The sequence below is a fragment of the Symphodus melops genome, assembly GCF_947650265.1.
Source record: "Symphodus melops genome assembly, chromosome: 12".
Lineage (NCBI taxonomy): Eukaryota > Metazoa > Chordata > Actinopteri > Labriformes > Labridae > Symphodus > Symphodus melops.
Genome location: NC_136702.1, coordinates 1727303 through 1744527, shown reverse-complemented (window position 1 = coordinate 1744527; position 17225 = coordinate 1727303). Strand labels below are relative to the sequence as shown.

The 17225-nt window shown below is 44.3% G+C and overlaps 2 protein-coding genes across 2 annotated transcripts in view; one reads left to right on the top strand and one right to left on the bottom strand.

Moving 5' to 3' along the window:
* The window catches only part of ifngr2 (interferon gamma receptor 2), a 251499-nt gene that overhangs the window by 233971 nt on the left and 303 nt on the right, over window positions 1–17225 (top strand). The gene's annotated exons all lie outside the window — the stretch shown is intronic.
* On the bottom strand, window positions 4386–5755 carry LOC306832487 (ADP-ribosylation factor-like protein 4C). Its single transcript, XM_079357215.1, has one exon. It carries the CDS (start codon window positions 5094–5096, stop codon window positions 4518–4520), a length of 579 nt encoding a protein of 192 aa, XP_079213341.1. The 5' UTR covers window positions 5097–5755; the 3' UTR covers window positions 4386–4517.

The following is a 17225-nucleotide window of genomic DNA, read 5'->3' as shown; positions in this document are numbered from 1 at the left end:
TTAGAAATCCAATTCAGGAGTAAACGTATACAGTGCAAACATTCGGCTCTGACCTTTGACCTTTGACCTTCGATCTGTTTGAGCCTTCAGTCAGTGATTTATTTCACAGATTGTTTTACATTTTGGGTTTTGTTATATTTCGGGCTCTAACAAGGCGGCTGCCATCTTTGCTCTCCACGCCGGTCACGAGACTGAAAGCTTCTCTCACATTGTGTTTCGGACCTCACAGCTGTATCGTCTTGGAGTGAGACTCACTGTGTTGCGCTCCATGTGAAGTCTGCTGTGAAAGCTTTCAGGCACAAAATATTTTATTTGCATCGATGTGATGAAACGCAGTGCAAGAAACGACGGCGACACAAGCTGCTCCACGCTTTAAACTTCTATTTGTGCTCAAGCTTTGTGCTGTATTTCCAGAAGATAGCACAGTGTGTGTGTGTGTGTGTGTGTGTGTGTGTGTGTGTGTGTGTGTGTGTGTGTGTGTGTGTGTGTGTGTGTGTGTGTGTGTGTGTGTGTGTGTGTGTGTGTGTGTGTGTGTGTGTGTCCTTGCTGGGATGTAAAGTTAACGACACAGAGATGAAAGCCTCTCAGTCGCGGGCTCAGCGTTGGTGTTTCCTCAAACACGGAGCCCACAGGAGACGATTAGCAGCGAGAGACAGAGCAGCCTGTTCAGCCTCAGAGCTTTTCAACTGTCTGCTTATTATCTTTTAATTTCTGCAGTGATTGAAGACAAAGAAGGACACGCTGCTCTGTAATCAGCAGTTTGTTTAGCTCCAGTAGAGACGCCTGCGTTCTGCTCCGAGAGGATAATTGGAGAGAGGAGGGGGGAGAGAGTTCAAGGACGCTCCGTAACTTCTTCTGACTTTAATACGCGAGGGAAACAAGAAGCACATGACGTCCAGCTTTCCTTCTGACGGAAGGGTCCCAATCTGATGTTGAATATTTAAAAAATCAAACTGAGAAGTCATCAAAACATAGGAAGTGTGACGTTAAGAACAAAAGTCAAACTATCGACAGGGTCGTCACAATATCAGGATTTTGAACTTTAATACGATGAAATCAAACACTACCTGTTTGATACCATGGCAACAAAAAAAAAGGACGACACCCCTAAAAATGTGCACACACGTCCAAATTGCACAAAAAAACACGTGCAGCATTTCAGTTTTATTTTCATCCCATTTATAAATAACCAGAAGCAACAACACTAAAGATGCAGTGTGCACGTGATTGTGTGCACGTGATTGTGTGCACGTGATTGTGTGCACGTGATTGTGCTCAGGTTTGTGCTGGCACCAGCCGACTTCGCTTGAATATTTAATTCAGTTTAAACATCGTATAGCTTCAAAAAGAGGAGCTGCAGTAAAGCAGCCTTGCAGATTCAAACGACTGTCAGTAAACGTTTTAAATACAGGCGACGACGACGACGACGAGACGACGACGAGACGACGACGTGGGTTTCTGCTTCTCTTGTCAGAATAAAATCAGCTTCTGCTGCAGACGACTGCATGAAGGGAAATCTGTTTTGTGAGGGTAGACTGGGGTTTGGTTCTGCGGTGCTGTTGCCATGGCGACGGGGAGTCCTGAGATGACAGGACTTTGTTTGTTGTTGTTTTTTTGTTTTTTTTGTATGAATGAGAATCAAACAGGAGGAAACACGTTATTGTGTCTGAAATAAAATGTAGGGGTAAAAAATATCTGAAAGTTCTGGATCCAAAATGTGAATATTTTTATTCATATTTTCCTTTTTGTGACTCAACGGGCTTTTTGTGAGGACCATGTTTTGCCATTTTCTGACCGTGAATTGCAGCTCACACAGCAGCTGCACAAACAAACAGGCCTCTTCTGGTCCAAAATAACAACATTATAAATATTCACACCGAGGAGTAAGAGGAAGCAAGTCACAGCTGACGACACTCGGCTGAGACACGCTGATGAGTTCTGGTCCAGTTGGTGCTGCTGCTGTAGACTCTCTGCTCTGCACCGCAATGCAGATCCATAAATTTCACAAACGAGCTCCGGCTCTGCCTGCTGAAGTCTCTTTAAAGGGGGGATTCGTCTCTTTTTAAACCCCGGGCTCCTTCACATGGAGTGTAAGTGGGTTAAAGGTATAAAACAGAGTTTGCTTCATTGGATTTTTTCCCGCCTGCAGCCGAGGAACAGGCTGTGACGTCTGCAACATGCAGGTGGATCAAAGTGATGTTCTGAGTGTCTAACATATTATCCCTATAGAGAGAGGAAGATGATTTATGTGCCCACAGACAGCTGAGACGTCACTCTCTACAAACACAGCAGACTAAACAGAGAGTCCACCTCATGGCTCCGAGGAGTGGCTGCATGCTCTCCTGCTGCCCGGATCAGGTTTCCTTCCATTATCATCATTTCACCGTGTTTGTTTTACGGACACACAAAAACGAGACGAGCTGATAAAACAGGCAGCAGTCGATCACACGGCTTCTTTGTTCTGTGAGGTAAACTGAGAGTTTGGTGTCTCTGAGGAGCAAATGTTATATGCATGTAATGTAAAGCGTTTTTACGTAAAGGATCCTTAAACAGAGAGAGACATTTTGAAGGTTTGTCACAAGACGAGAATGTTAAAGTTGGATGTGATTCAAGTCAAAATGATGCCATGATTGTTTTTAAGCACAGCAACAAACAAAGAAATCTCGCTTTAATATTTGCACATTTGTGGGCGTTCTCTCTCTCTCTCTCTCTCTCTCTCTGCAAATTTTGGATTTATATTTGATATATATATATATATTTTACTTTGGTACTTTTTGATACTTTTGATCATTAAAATAAGAGAAGTTGTATCATTTTAAAAATGTGCAGTAACTTTGACAACCTTCTCTCGTAGATGCCTCTGATGATTCGCTCTCGATGCCAACACATCGCCATCATTGACTGATTCATGCTTTTAAAATAGTTTTCACATTTTGTTGCTTTTGGATTCTATTAGATCATTAGAATAAAAGTGTGTAAAGATTTAAAACATGTGGCATCAAAGTATTTAACCACTGAACATTTTCACATCCTGGATTAGCTTGCAGATATTAGAGCCTGTTTCAGGATGAAGCAATCTGCTGCAGCAATTCCGAAACTAGATAGATAGATACTTTATTGATCCCGAGGGAAATTCAAGCTTTTTGTTTGTTTGTTTTTTAAATAAAAACTAATCGATCTTATAAGGTGACAAAGTCTGAACTCGAGATATGAACTTGAACACTTGAAGAATTATCTTTGCTTTTCACCCTCTGCAGCTTCTCTTTGCTTCACCCCTGTATGTAAAGGAAACTGATTTCTCCACGTGGTGTTGAACAGGATTTTCTGTCCCTGCAGTCGAGACAACATTATTACTATAACAACACCTCTATTGAATAAATGACCCTGTGAGAGATTCAAATTCATTAAGTTAATATGTTAACTTTGGATCAGAAGCAGGACGACGCCCAAACCTTCAGTCACCTGACACGCTCACACCGAGCCGTCCCACTCCACCCTGTTCGTGACCCATCCACCCTCCTCTTCTTCATCCTGTTAGCTAAACTCTACAGTCTGTGATCAGAGTCACACCCGAGACCGAGCCTGCCGTCCTGAGTCTCCCTCAGTCCGTCCTCCCACACCAGCGAACTGACTCCTCTTCCGTCATATCATCATTCTGCGAACATACATGCACCTGATCTATCAGAAATATTAAAAAAAACAAACGCTGTGGCGTGATCCTTCTTGGAATTTGGTTTGTTTTTGAGCATCTGACGGGATTTCACTTCTTTTTTTTTTTAGATTTGTTAACAGATTTAGAATCCAGACTTAGAGAGAAACAAATCCAAGCAGCATTGATGTATTTGAAGGACCAATAGGAGCCCCTTCCTCCTATGGGGCCCTGAGTCACCAGTCCCACTTTCCCCTCTACTACTACACCCATGTGCACGAACGATCTCGTCTCTTTATATTCTAAAACAATTAAATGAAGAACAGCGACCTCACATTATGCATTTTAAATCTTTTAATATTCCAAAAATACTTCAATTTTGGCTTCTTGGTACATAAACACCTGATCTGCTCCTCTATGAGTACAGTGTTGTTCTCTACAGTCTGTTGGGAAATGAAAAGTGCAAAGTGGTGACCTCTCAGTCCTCGGTCCACCACGCAGAGAAAAAGGCTACTTCAATGCTCCAAAAACAGTCAAAAGACATCCAACGCTGATGTCTTTTAGTCAGAAAAAAAACAAAAACAAAGAGCAGCGGAGACACGTGACCCCATAGCCTCGTGCAAAAATCCAACATGGGTCTCCAGAGAGGATCATGGGAATAAAAACCATGAGAGAGACCTTCAGCAGCAGAGGAACAGGCCAGCCCGCTCCTCTTCCTGCTACTGAGCTGAAGTCATTCAGAGTTCATGTTTTTGTCTTTATTTTGGTTATTAAATCATTTCTGCAGCTTCACAGCGTCAAACAGCTTTAATCCAAACTGGAGGTTAAAAAGAGAAATCACTGCAGAGGAAAGCACCTGAGCGAACTGTTATCGCTTCTTCTTCTGCTTCAGAGACTTCCTCCTCTTCAGGATCATCTCATACAGCTTGTCCATGCCCTCGTGCAGACCCTCGCCTATGATGGCGCAGGCAGGTTGGATGTGGTAGGTGGTGGAGGGGGTGAGCTCGTGCAGGGCCAGCTGCTTCTCAATGTCAGCCACCGGCAGAGACTTGGGCAGGTCCTGTTTGTTGGCGATGACGAGCAGCGGTGTCCCCTGGTTCTCCGCGAACTTCGTCACCTTGTGAAGCTCCGTCTTCGCCTCCTCCAGCCTGTCCACGTCCACGGAGTCCACCACGTAGATGATCCCGTCCGTGCAGCGGCTGTACGACTTCCACAGCGGCCTCAGCTTCTCCTGGCCCCCGACGTCCCAGAAGTGGCAGCTGATGCCCTTGGCCGTGCCGTTGCTGAGCCGGATCTTCTCCGTGTTGAAGCCGATCGTGGGGACCGTGTTGACGAACTCGTTAAACTTGAGTCTGTAGAGGACGGTGGTCTTCCCCGCAGAGTCCAGCCCCAGCATAACGATGTGTAGGGACTGGAAGGCGGAGATGTTGGAGAAGCTGTTGCCCATTTTCTGCAGCTGTTAGAGGTGAAATCCCCCCTCCCTGTGCGTTAGAATAAACAGCTGTTATCCCTCAGCTCGCGCGCATTAATCCTGGGATGGAGGTGTAAAATTCCTCAGGTGTGGATCAGGCTGGATGACGGAGAGGCTCCGCTGTGGCCCTCAGCGTCAGCAGGGGACGCGGTGCGCCTCGGCAGGACACAGCGCGCCGTTCATTAGTATTCTCCTCAGGCTCTCACATCCATTTGGGGACGAGGAAGCTCCACGGTGCAAAACACACACACGCGCTCACACACACACTCACACACACTCTCTCTCTCACAGGACAGAGGGAACACAGCCTCTGACTTCGTCCCCAGAATCAAACAGTCTCTCCGGTGATTTACACCCAATCAGATTAAGCTTCCAGGTTGCTGCACGAGCCCTGCACCGGAGATCAAACCGGTGAAATAACGTCCACAGATGATATATCTGTCCCCCGGTTCACGCTCCTGTCCTCGCGCTGCTGGTGCTGCTCTGATAAGAAGCTCAAAACACAAAACCGCAAAACAAGAGGCGGCCCCGCATTGCTCCGCCCCTCCGGGACGTGTGCCAATGAGGCAGCCTCACACTCACACACACACACACACGCACACGCACACACACACACACACACACACACAGTGGCGTTCAACACAGGAGCGTTGCCATGGTAATAGTCTGGTGTTAATCATGGACAACTGCGCCACCTTCTGGTATTAAGGAGCAAATTTTACTTTTTTTATAGCCTACTAAGAAAAGTTTTTCAGAGTAAAAAAAAAACAAGTTGAAATGTTCAATCTGAATAACAATCAGTACAATTACACATCATTTTCTTTATGAATTTCAATTAAGACTGAGCTTCACTGACTTCCAAACTTGGAAACTTGAGCAGCACACAAATGCAGCAAAACCCCTGATTATTCTGCGAGCACCTTGACCTTTGTGACCTCTCTCACCTCTACCCTAAAAAACATGTATACCTGTTACCCGTCCACTTAGAACAACAATTAAGGGTTTCATATGGTTCAGTTTGATTTCAGATGTTCTGTCAGATGTTGTGCAGCGAAGCCACAAGTCGGGGGCTGTCGCTCCGGTCAGGATAAGAACGGCGTCCTGGAGCACAGTGCAGTTTGGCTGTGTTCTGTTCTGCACACGAGCACCACCCCGCCTGATCAGAACGCCTCCGTAACAGAGTGACCTCATGTTTCATTCAGCGCCGTGAACACGCTGAACTGCATCAAACTGAATGTAAAAAACACCTAACGTGGCAACAGAAGACAGAAACTGCATCATCGCGTTAACTGTTTATCAGGATGAGCAGTTACATCTGTCTCTGCCGTCCTCATGTGGATCACCTGTGGTGCAAGGATCCCACAGAGAGCCGAGGAGGCACAGGAGAAGACGACCAATTTTTAGTCCTTATTCATTGATTGATTTACTTTTTCAGAGTTAGCCCAAATCTCATTTTCATCCGTTTTCTAATAGACACGATTTGATAAAAAGTTTCCCTTAAAAAAAAAGAAAAGAAAAGAAATTCAAACATTGCTAAAAACTGAAATATCATGGCATGAATGAAGCATGAAAAAACATAAACCACGCAGGACAAACACGAGGCAGCACTAAGAGGAAATACTTAAAACATGCAGGACAGATATGGAGCAGCTTTGAGCGGGCAGAACTATGTAGAAAATTAAACATGATTTATTGATCGCTGTCGGAGTGTAAAGACCGTTTTAATTAATTGAACCATGTACTTAAAAAACCTGAAGTACTTCATTATTATCAGTAAAAGTAACAGAGACAAACGAGGACGTTTACCACTTTGTGCTGTACTTCTCTCTTCCACCAGATGGCGACATCGAACAAGAAATCATTTGTTTGTTTTTTCTTGTCCTCAACGCTCCCTGATGTTTTTAATTCACCAGAGTGACAAGATGGGAGAAAAGAAAGAGGAGACAGCTGGGTGATAAGATGGAGGTGATAATAACATCCAAATATCTGTGAGAGAGAAGTCTGAGCATGTTCAACTGGACCCACACACACACACACACACACACACACACGCACACACACACTTTTATCATACTGCACTCTCTCCCTGCAGCCTGATTCGTTTCCTGGATGTCATGATTGGAGCTGCAGAGGAGGCTGAACATAAATAAGCTCCATTTACGGCGAGCGTGCAGCATCTTCCTCCTTTCATTCTGTTGGTTATCTTCACACAGAGGAGCCATTAACCTCCGCCCACTCAGAGGAGGTGAAGGAAATAACAAAAACATGAACACGGAGAAATCTGACTGCTGATCACTATATGGAACACACTGACTCCAAACCTGCATGTTTTCAATTCTAACCTGTGAGACACATTTGCAAACAGTTATCATTTAACCTGCTGTTTGAGTTTTTGTCCCAAACCAAAACAACATTATTAAGACCACGCCCACTTTGGTTAAAAACAATTTTAAGGATTAAATTCCTCTCAAAGCCCATCCTGCGTTTGTCTTTAAGGATATGGAAGATGGTGACTGTGGACATGATTCAACTTTCAGAGCAGATTGTCAGACCAAAACAAAAGGTTCTCATTGGACACGCCTCCTTCGTCCCTCAGCTCCGCCCTCCCCTCCTGCCACCAGGGAGCGCCGGAGAGACGGCGAGCAGCGTGCAGACGAGCGCTGATAAACATCTGAGAAACATGTTTAAGCCTGACAGAAGTGAGGTGGTTTCTGTCGCCCTGGTGGCTCCTTGGCTGAAGAACATTGTGCAGATAAAAACAGGAATCCAGCCTGCAGACAGCGCCCCCTACATGCATGCAAACCAAACACACAAATCCTGATTTATTCACAAGCATCAGGCATGTTTTTCTCCACGCCTCTGCGTGGCGTCAGTGGAGAGCTTTCTGATCTTCTGATGGGGCGGCTGCTTTGCATCGTGTTTATCTGCCCGGGTGTTCTCCTCTGCAGAGCAGATCCAGCTCCTCCATGACACATGTTTAGATGTCATGCTTCTGTCTCTGCAGGTTGAGTGTCATCGGAGGGTATAAAACATTCACATGAAGCTCAAAGTAGGTCACGTCTGTAGAAACAGCAGTCAGACGATGGATGATGTTCTCCTTGTCCTTCAGTGTGTTATATCTGCACAGAGCAGTGTTACATAAATGTTCAATAACCAAAGACTGAAGAATGGGAGCAGATCATTAATGTTGGTCTTACTCTAAAAGAGGGAAAAGAACACGGAGCTCATGGAGGTCAGCCGGGTCAGTCTGAGCGCTTCGTTGAAGAAGACATCAGTGCCTGATCTTACATCATCCACACACACACGCCTCCTAATGACCTGTAAGAGTTCTTCTTCCTGCAGCTGGAGGCTTTACTCCTTCTTTTCGACAGACGGACAGAACGGAGGAAATCAGAGCGCGGCAGGCGTGGAGATGAGTGATGTAATCGAGGCGTTTGTCTGTGAAATCGTGTGAAACGACGGAGGCCCGCCGCGCGCTCACTTCGATCAGGAGGTCAGATTTCATTTAAACCTTAAAAAAAAGAATCCGTCGATCCACCAGGCTATAGTCCTCCAAGCAGGCCATCCAGGTTCAAGTCGAGCCTGTGGCTCCTTTTCCTGCATGTCATTCCCAACTTCCTCTCCTTGTCTCCTCGTCTCCTTGTCTCCTAGTATATCCACTAATCAAATCAAGGCAAAAATATTCAAATTCATTCATCGCGGTAGTTTAGAAAACTAAAATATTCATTGCTCCGACCTCATCACTCCTCACAGTTTTAATTTACATGCCCACATTTTAGGAGTGATGGGGTTTTATCTTCAAACCTCTCAGTGGGAGCCAACAGGTGGACGCTGCAGGTCAGGGCGTGCAAAGAGAGAGAGAGAGAGAGAGCTGCAGCTTAAATAGACCTCTAATTAGAAGGAGGTGTTGTCAGGTGATTGTTGAGATTCAGGCATGTGACGTGTGAAATGAGTGCGGCTCGAGTTGACTGCCTGGAGAAGCCTCGTTAATGTATCGTACATTTTGTTGTCTTTGACAGATTTCATGTTTTTAGACTCGTCGTCTTTTCTTCTTGGATCCGGTTAATCTGGATGTTTAATAGATCCTCACACAGCATGTCCTGAGATAAAATCCATTTTGTGACACAGCGCTGCGGGTTGAAATCCTGTCAGAAAATGATTCAGCTTTGATGTATTTTGAAGCAGAAAGGCTCAAAGGAAAAAAAAAAAACATAAAACACTGAAATCTCTGCAGGATGACGTTTGATCCTGAAAGCAGGAAAAACTTTGCAGACCTGCCTGTTGTTTTTCATCCTGACTGGAATATTAATGTGTGTAAGGATGGAAGCTAAAGGACCAATCAGGAACATGTATAGAGAGTGAAATGATGAAACTCATCTTCCTGTGTGATGATGAAGGAAACCTGCTGTGTTGAATGCTGGCTTCTCAGTATGTCCTCCTTCTAACTTTAGATTCTGCTCCTGAATGCTCTGGATCTGATTGGACCAGAGAAGGTAGGCGGGGCTTTGAAGGCCGTTTTGGACGCCCCTGGGTTTGCCAGATATGAGAGCAGTTATCAGGTGAACAGGTGTTGCAGCGATGGAAGCGGGCAGTGGAACTGCTTCAGATAGAAGTGATTGTACCCGAGCTAAAAAGCCTCTGCATGTTTCTAATAAGCTCCAGCAGCAGAAAGCTGCTCAAACTAGGATCAATGTTGGAGATGCTTTTGAAACATGGAGAGAGGTTTTAGAACGCAGGTGCGTGAGGCTGAATAATAGCGTGGATGTGATCAGCCTGCTGCAGGAGGTTTGTGACGGAGCCGTCTGCCGCTGATGGAGGTCAACAGCAGGTCTCATGTTATCGCACTCTGAGCCCGTCTTAATGTCTGCTGTGGCTGCGTCAGAGAGATAAAAGCAGCTCTGTCACTTGCAGTGTGTGTGTGTGTGTGTGTGTGTGTGTGTGTGTGTGTGTGCTGAAGTGTAACATGAGCTGACAGGACTGGATCCAGACTCTAAGAGACCCCCCTGGATAAAAGACACAGGAGTCCTTGAGGTGAATGAAAGTGGACTGAACTCTATTTTAATGCTTCACATTTAAACTAAGCTGGATGTTTCTGTATGTGCAACACGTGTGTTTAATGTAAAGTGTCCATTTCCATTCATCTCTGAGTCATGGTGGAAGATTTTTTTTTTCCCAACTATTTTTAGCTCTGAAGAGATAATTATGATTTTATGATGTTTTCAACGAAGATGAAAGTGAGCTGCAGGTTATCTGATCCGACGTGTTTGTTCGTGTTTATCTTTTCAGAGATTCCACGTGCAGCGTTGAGCTCGGTTGACTAACACTTCATGTTGGATGCAAATGAGAAACAGTGATTGAAAAATCAACGTCTGCAGGAGGTGATGGGAGAGCCTGCTGCCGTCAGGGAGGGAGGGATCCGGACTGATGAATCTGCTCAATCTCTGAACCTATCAGCTCAGCTCTGACCATGAGATTTCCTCTGGGAGAGACTTCTTTTTTTTCCGTGCCTTCCTGTGTTGCAAACAGGGATAAAAGAAATCCAGCCAAGATGTCCTTTTTCATTTTGTTGCCTCAAGAAGCAAGACTGGAGTTTGAGTTAATCACCAACATCAGAGACGAGTTAATCAGCTGCACTGATACTGATAATCAATGTCAGCAGACTGGATGTCTGCACAACAACAATTCTATCTATCTATTTATTAGCTATTAAAATAAATATAATATCTATTAAAATGAATATATGATCTATTAAAATAAATATTGAAAGGTCTTAAGTAGTGTAGCTCTTGGATTCCCAATGAAAGTCAGTCATACACATACACACACACACACAAACACACACACACACACACACACACACACACACAACTTGAAAATGTTCCTTTGGTTTCACCATCATTTGTCTGCATGTCTCTCAGTCATTAACGCTGCCTCTTACTGTTTTACACTCACTCACAAACACACAGGGGTTGCTATGGTGATTTGCATGCTGTGCTCTGAAGGTTGCCATGGCAGCAGTTTTTCTTTCTTTCTTTTACATGGGGCGGTGTGTTTTTGTTGGCATGGTGTTGGCTCTGCTTCCTGCATCAGCAGCTCATATTAATAAAACCATTTTTTTGGAGGCTGTTTGAACGCAGCTCGGGATGTTTACTGCCTCTGAAATGGATCCTAATGAGAGAGAGAGAGAGAGAGAGAGAGAGAGAGAGAGCGATAGAAGAGGGCGAGCGAGATGAGCTGTGATGATTGAAAAACAACCTGAAGAGGAAGCGAGAGTCGAGCTCAGGGGTGAAAACAAGAAAAAAGGAAAGAGTAGAGTCACCTCCTTACTTACATGCTGCGTATATGAGAATTACTCAGTGTCACAGTTTTTGGTCATAAAGTTGCACCGTTCTTCTTCCTCTGTGAGATGTTCATGCTTTAAAAATGTAAAATATGTCCCTCAGTGTTTTGTGCACATTAGAGCAGAGTCAGGGGATGCTCGGAGAGAGACAAATCAACAGATTGATCGTCTGGAGCGGGAGGAAGTCAGCATCCTGCGGGACATTATTCCTCATCTTTAGATAATAGCATGAAAACACGTCCTCGGCTCTGCCTTATTCTCAGATTTTTTTCATAATTTATTAAAGGTTTTTTTTCCAGGGGGTTCAGCCCAGAGTGAGCTAGAATGGGAATTAAAAGGAGTACAGATGAATTAGACTTTAAAAATCTTTTGTCAAACTACGATTGAAAGGGGAAAAAAACAGTTTTGAAATAAGACACAAACTAAGTAGAGGATTCACTGATTTCATCCTTTCACTCTCAAGATGACGAGGAGGTTATTTTAAAGCTGCTCTCCTGTGTCGTTTCTGAGGAACTGTCCTCTTCTCTAAACAGAAGAGGTTGCCATGGTGACAAACGAACGACGTGACACACGCAGACGTTTTTTTTTTGTGTCTTAAAGAAAAAAGGACACAGACGTCCCCGCTCAGCTGTGAGAGCTGATTTCCACATCACGCCCTGTCGTCCCGGAGCGCGTGGATAATCGATGCTCTTCAGTCCCTGCAGCTCTGCGAATGACTCCGCTCGATTCAGCAGCTGCTGAGAGACTTTCTCAAATACTGTCAGTGCAGCTGAAGTCACAACCTGGAGAACCTTATAATGATGTGCAACATGAAACAGCAACGTTTACGACCTGTGTGTGTGAAGGGAGGGAAATCCTCAGAATATGAGTCCAAGACATTTTTCCCAAGTGAACTGTATCGGATTTATATCACGGATTATATCGTGACTTGGCATAAATCAGACACCGACTTTGTTCAGCAGCAATAATAGATTTATTCCTCTGTTTTTAAAGCTTTGATTTTTTTTAATGATCAGAACAGATTTCATCTTTCAAAAGACATGGTATTAAAAATGTGGAATATTTTGACATCCTCCATTCAAGTCCTGTTGCACCTGTGTGTGTGTGTGTGTGTGTGAGTGTGTGTGTGTGTGTGTGTGTGTGTGTGCGTGTGTGTGTGTAAACATGGAGCAGCCTGTGGCCTCTTGTCTTTCATTTGTGGCTTCTGTTTGTGGGCGCTCTTATCTCCACACAAACCCCTCACATCTGAGTGTGTTCAGTGCACACACGCGCACAAAGGGTTAAGCACACACACAGGCACACAGAACTGTGTGTGTGTGTGTGTGTGTGTGTGTGTGTGTGGGTGGGTGCTGAGTACACAGACAGAGTCGGCCTCTCTGCCAGGTTTCGATCTCGCTCACCTTCATCGGAGAACAAACACTCATCTGTTCTTCTGTCTGCAGACAGAGAAACCTGCAGAGAGGAACAACATGGCTACCTGCTGCATATTCAGACCTCTCAGTAAAATCTCAATGAATTTTACTTTGATATTTAGAGATGTTTTATTATTCTAATGTTCTTTGTTTTTTTTTAAATAAATCAGATCAGTTCAATGTAAAGATGAAATTGAGTCCCTTTATTGTTTCCAGAGCTGTGAACGTCTGTTAATCCGTTTATTATCACATGGCCATTCCTGTTTTCTGAATAGATCATCAAACCTTTTAAAGAAAACCACATTTATCAAAAGTTTCAGTCTAAACTCCAAAGAATGATCTTCCACACGCTGCTCCTCTGGCAGACTCTTCTGCTTTCACTGACATTTGGCTGCTGCTGCTGACAGAAAGAGCCAGAAAACAAAAAGAGTCCCATCATGGTGTCGGAGCTCAGCAGGGTTCATCCATTCAGCTCTTTGTCTTTAGCTGTTGGATGTAAACAAACATCCAGTTAAGAATCCGTTTGTTCAGTCTCTGCTGCCAAATGTGATCGAACCGTCTGCGAGAGTTTTTACGCTGCCAGAATTTCAATTTGTAAAGTTCATCACATTATAAAAGAAACTTTTTATGTCTCCTCTGCTCATAAATATAAACGCTGTTTTAAACCCAGAGGTGACTCAAAGTGAAGCCAAGTGTACATCCTTCACCTGCATTCTTCCTCATGTCCAGCAGGCGCTGCAGACCTGTGGAAAGTTCTTCTTCTTTTTGATCATCTTTGAACTTTTTTTTTTTTTTTTTTTTTTAATCAGTTTTATTGGATTTGATCAGTTTTTAGGTTTATTTAACACACAAGAAATGTAACTTGGGTCGACTTTCAAATGTCGACATCTAATATTAACAATTAACTAAAAAAATAGAAACAAGTAATTAGAGACTAATATGTACCTTATTATGTAAATAAGGTGGAAAAGTTGCACATTGTTGTTTCGTATGAGTCATTATAACATAATCAGATAAATTTGAACCAGTCACTGCTGAACGACTAAAACTTTAAACGTCTGAAACTTTGTCTCATGAGTCATTTCCACATCCCTTCTGCCACCTCCCACATTTATTAACTCCACCTCAGCGGCCTCGGATCATAAAAAAAAAAAAACGGCGAGGACTGGAGTTAAAACTTTTCTGATGTGCGGGAGATGAAAAGCAACTTATGTGCTTCTGCACGGCAGCTCTGTGGGGAACTTTGATTTCCTGCTTCATGCTTGGTCACCACAAAGGACCAAATTTAGAAACAGCTTTATGGAAATGGAAATTTATATGAGGGAGCAAGAGCAGAGAGAGAGAGAGAGAGAGAGAGAGAGAGACACTCACACAGACTTTAACCCTGTGTGAAAATGTGCAGCATGGTCTGAACCCACAGGAGAGGAGATGTTTCCATTTTCTATTCTCAACCTGTACTCGGTGAAAAGAGTGAGAGCTACAGGTGCTTCAGGTTTTAGATTTTTTTTTTTCCACACATTACGACTCAGCATCGTGTAAAAGGAAAATATTCAAGAGGATTTTCTGGGTGCTAAAGCCTGAAGCCAAAGTTTGAGGGAAGTAGAATCCCAGACATGTTGAACATGACAATAAAAAGCGAGCAGCCCCTGAGTCTCCTCTTTGTGCAGATTATGGAGGATCTGAAGGCTGAGAGCAGCGCTGTCACCCGGGGGGAGCTCATTACGGCGCTGCAGGCCGGGATGTGAAGCATGTCAGCTCAAACTCTGCTGTAATTAATTCCACTCCTTTTGGTTCTTTTTTTCCCCTTTCTCCTCCATTAATCTGTGTATTTAATTAAGATCTGCTAGCCTTGGCGGCACACAGAGCGAGAGGCAGAGGGGGAACAAAAAGTAGAAGCAAAGTTACGGACCATTTGATGTAAAAAATAAATAAATAAACAAATCCTCCAATTATCAGAGAAAAGAAGCAGGAGAGTGAATACTGTGCACTCGCATTTGTACCAGAATTAGAAATCTGTTTACGCGCTTAATAAGAAGACATCTGTGTGTACCTGCTGATAAATGAGAGCCCGGGTTTTAATCCTCATTTGTATAAATATCTGATCAATCCTCCAGTTTGTGTTGTTCACTTTTAAGTAGAATTGATTTCCTGATCAGAGGGCTGGATTCAAAACTGGACTCAGAGGGGGGGGTGAGTAGGCTAAGACAACTGCTGTGGGGTTTTTTTTTATTTTTATTTTTTTAAATGGGACCACCCAACGATCACCACCATCATCTTCCTCGTCCCATCAGCATCAGCCATCGTTCACAGTTCAATCAGCAGTTTGATCACCTGATCTCCCTGTAGAGATTCTCTCACGATCATTCAATATAACTTAACATGCAATATTCATTTACTTACCTCTGCCTGATTGAAATGAAAAATAAATGTTCCAGGTTTTAGTCCAGCAGTTCAGTTTTAAATGTTCATTTAGCTGCCTAATATTTAAATCTGAGTATTTTAATATCTGTATTTCTCTTCTTGTAAAACATTTCTAAAGTACAGACCGTCTACACGGCAGGACTTGCCTGAGTGAAAACGATGTAGTTCTCATGCGCGGCCAGTAGTGGGCAGTGGAACTTTACAACGCGACACTCACCAGTATAACCACTTCCTCCACAACATCCTGTTTAGCGGCTAGTTCTTACTTAAACGCTGCGGAAAGGTTGAACTATTTGCTGCAGGTGTTCGATGCTCTTTCGGCGGCGACACACACGATGTATCATATCAAGGTTCTGTTTGTTCTCGACTACTGCGCATGTCCAAATGTATTGGGGGGGGGGGGGGGGGGGGTGACGTCATCGCAGCCAGAGAGTCCGCTCCGTTTCGTTCACGTGGCTGCGATACGCCCCCGTATCACTTTCAAAAGCTTGCGTTTTCACCCCCGTGAAACACCGACGCCGTGTGAACGAAAGGCCAATCCGCTACTCAACTGTTTCGTTTTACTGTCACAGCGTCATGGTGGCTGTCATGGCAACCTGAAAAACGACACTCCGATGAATCAGCTGTTCACTTCCCAGTCACAACGTTTTGTTTACAGTCTGTTTTGTCCAGCTAAAGTTAGAATTATCTCACAGTTTGTTTAAAGTTTGCTAAACCCGCATTGGCATTTGCTAAACTCGTGTTTCCGTCTAGCTCCACCCTCTCTTCCAAATATGGTCATCCCTGGACAAATCAACATGGTGGCTGAATTCACTTACATTTAGTTACATTTTTGAAGCTTTGAAAACACGTTTCCAGCCGCCCTTAAAAACATCTCTTTGTAATAACAACATGGATGCTAACCCGTGCTACAGACTCATAATCTTTGTTCTCCTCAGAACGTCTGTGCCTTCAGGTGATCTACAGGAGCGCTGCTGCGAGATTATTGGATACTGAAGATTATTTCGGACGCTGCGGCGGTACGATCTGTCCGGCGAGGCGGCGTGTGACGTAACAAAAGCAGCGTGAACGTGAGCGGACACACCGCTGGAGCCTTCAGTTTCAGCAGCGTCGCTCCACCTCTCTCAGATCTCTGCTGCTCGAGGTCAAAAACACACAAAGAGGAGATAAAGCGCTCTGCGTCGCTGCGTCGCTGCGCTGCGTTCACCTCCCTCTGCACATTTTCTCACACTCTCGAGTTTCCAGCTTGTTTTTGCACAAACTGAACGGCTGATAACGCCTGCCGGTCCCCAGTCCAGATAAGGCGCTCTTCTACGCTCACAGAAACAGGTTCAGTCATTGTGCACAATTATTTACATTTTATTATTCAGTCTTTTCCACAACAGTATGCAGTCACAACAAAAAGGTTTGAAAGTCACAGAGTACGGTATGCAGCGCTGAGACCGACCCAGCACAGGCTGTCGGTCACATTAGTGGTCAAATGAAGAATAAGGTGTGAGATCTGCGGGCGCTTTGGCAAACTTTGGTAGAAAGGCCTTCATCAGAGCGAAGAGGAGGAGAGAGAGAGAGAGAGAGAGAGAGCGGCTTTGATTTGAACAGATTAATGAGTCGATTTGTCGCTGACTCTGCAGCTTTCAGTCGTGTCACATGTGCTCATCAGCAGACTGTGTCCTGACAGCGTCAGAGGCCCAATCAGCTCCATTACATCGTTTGCTATTAACGAGTCCGAACATCCCGTCGCCCTCGTCTTTCTGTTTTCTTTTCTGTCTCTCGCGAAGACAAGCGCGCGGGGGGGCGAGGACGCTCGACGAGGCGCAGGGAGAGTGTCCTACTTCAAAACATCCTTTTTTTGTGTTAGCTTGGGCTGCATTTATAATATCTGTGAGTGAAATGTTCATGTGCTTCCAAATTGATTCAAATTGTTCCATCAAA

What these genes read in the sequence shown, in the direction of transcription:
- LOC306832487 (XM_079357215.1), bottom strand. Translation starts at nt 5,096, where the DNA reads ATGGGCAACAGCTTCTCCAACATCTCCGCCTTCCAGTCCCTACACATC.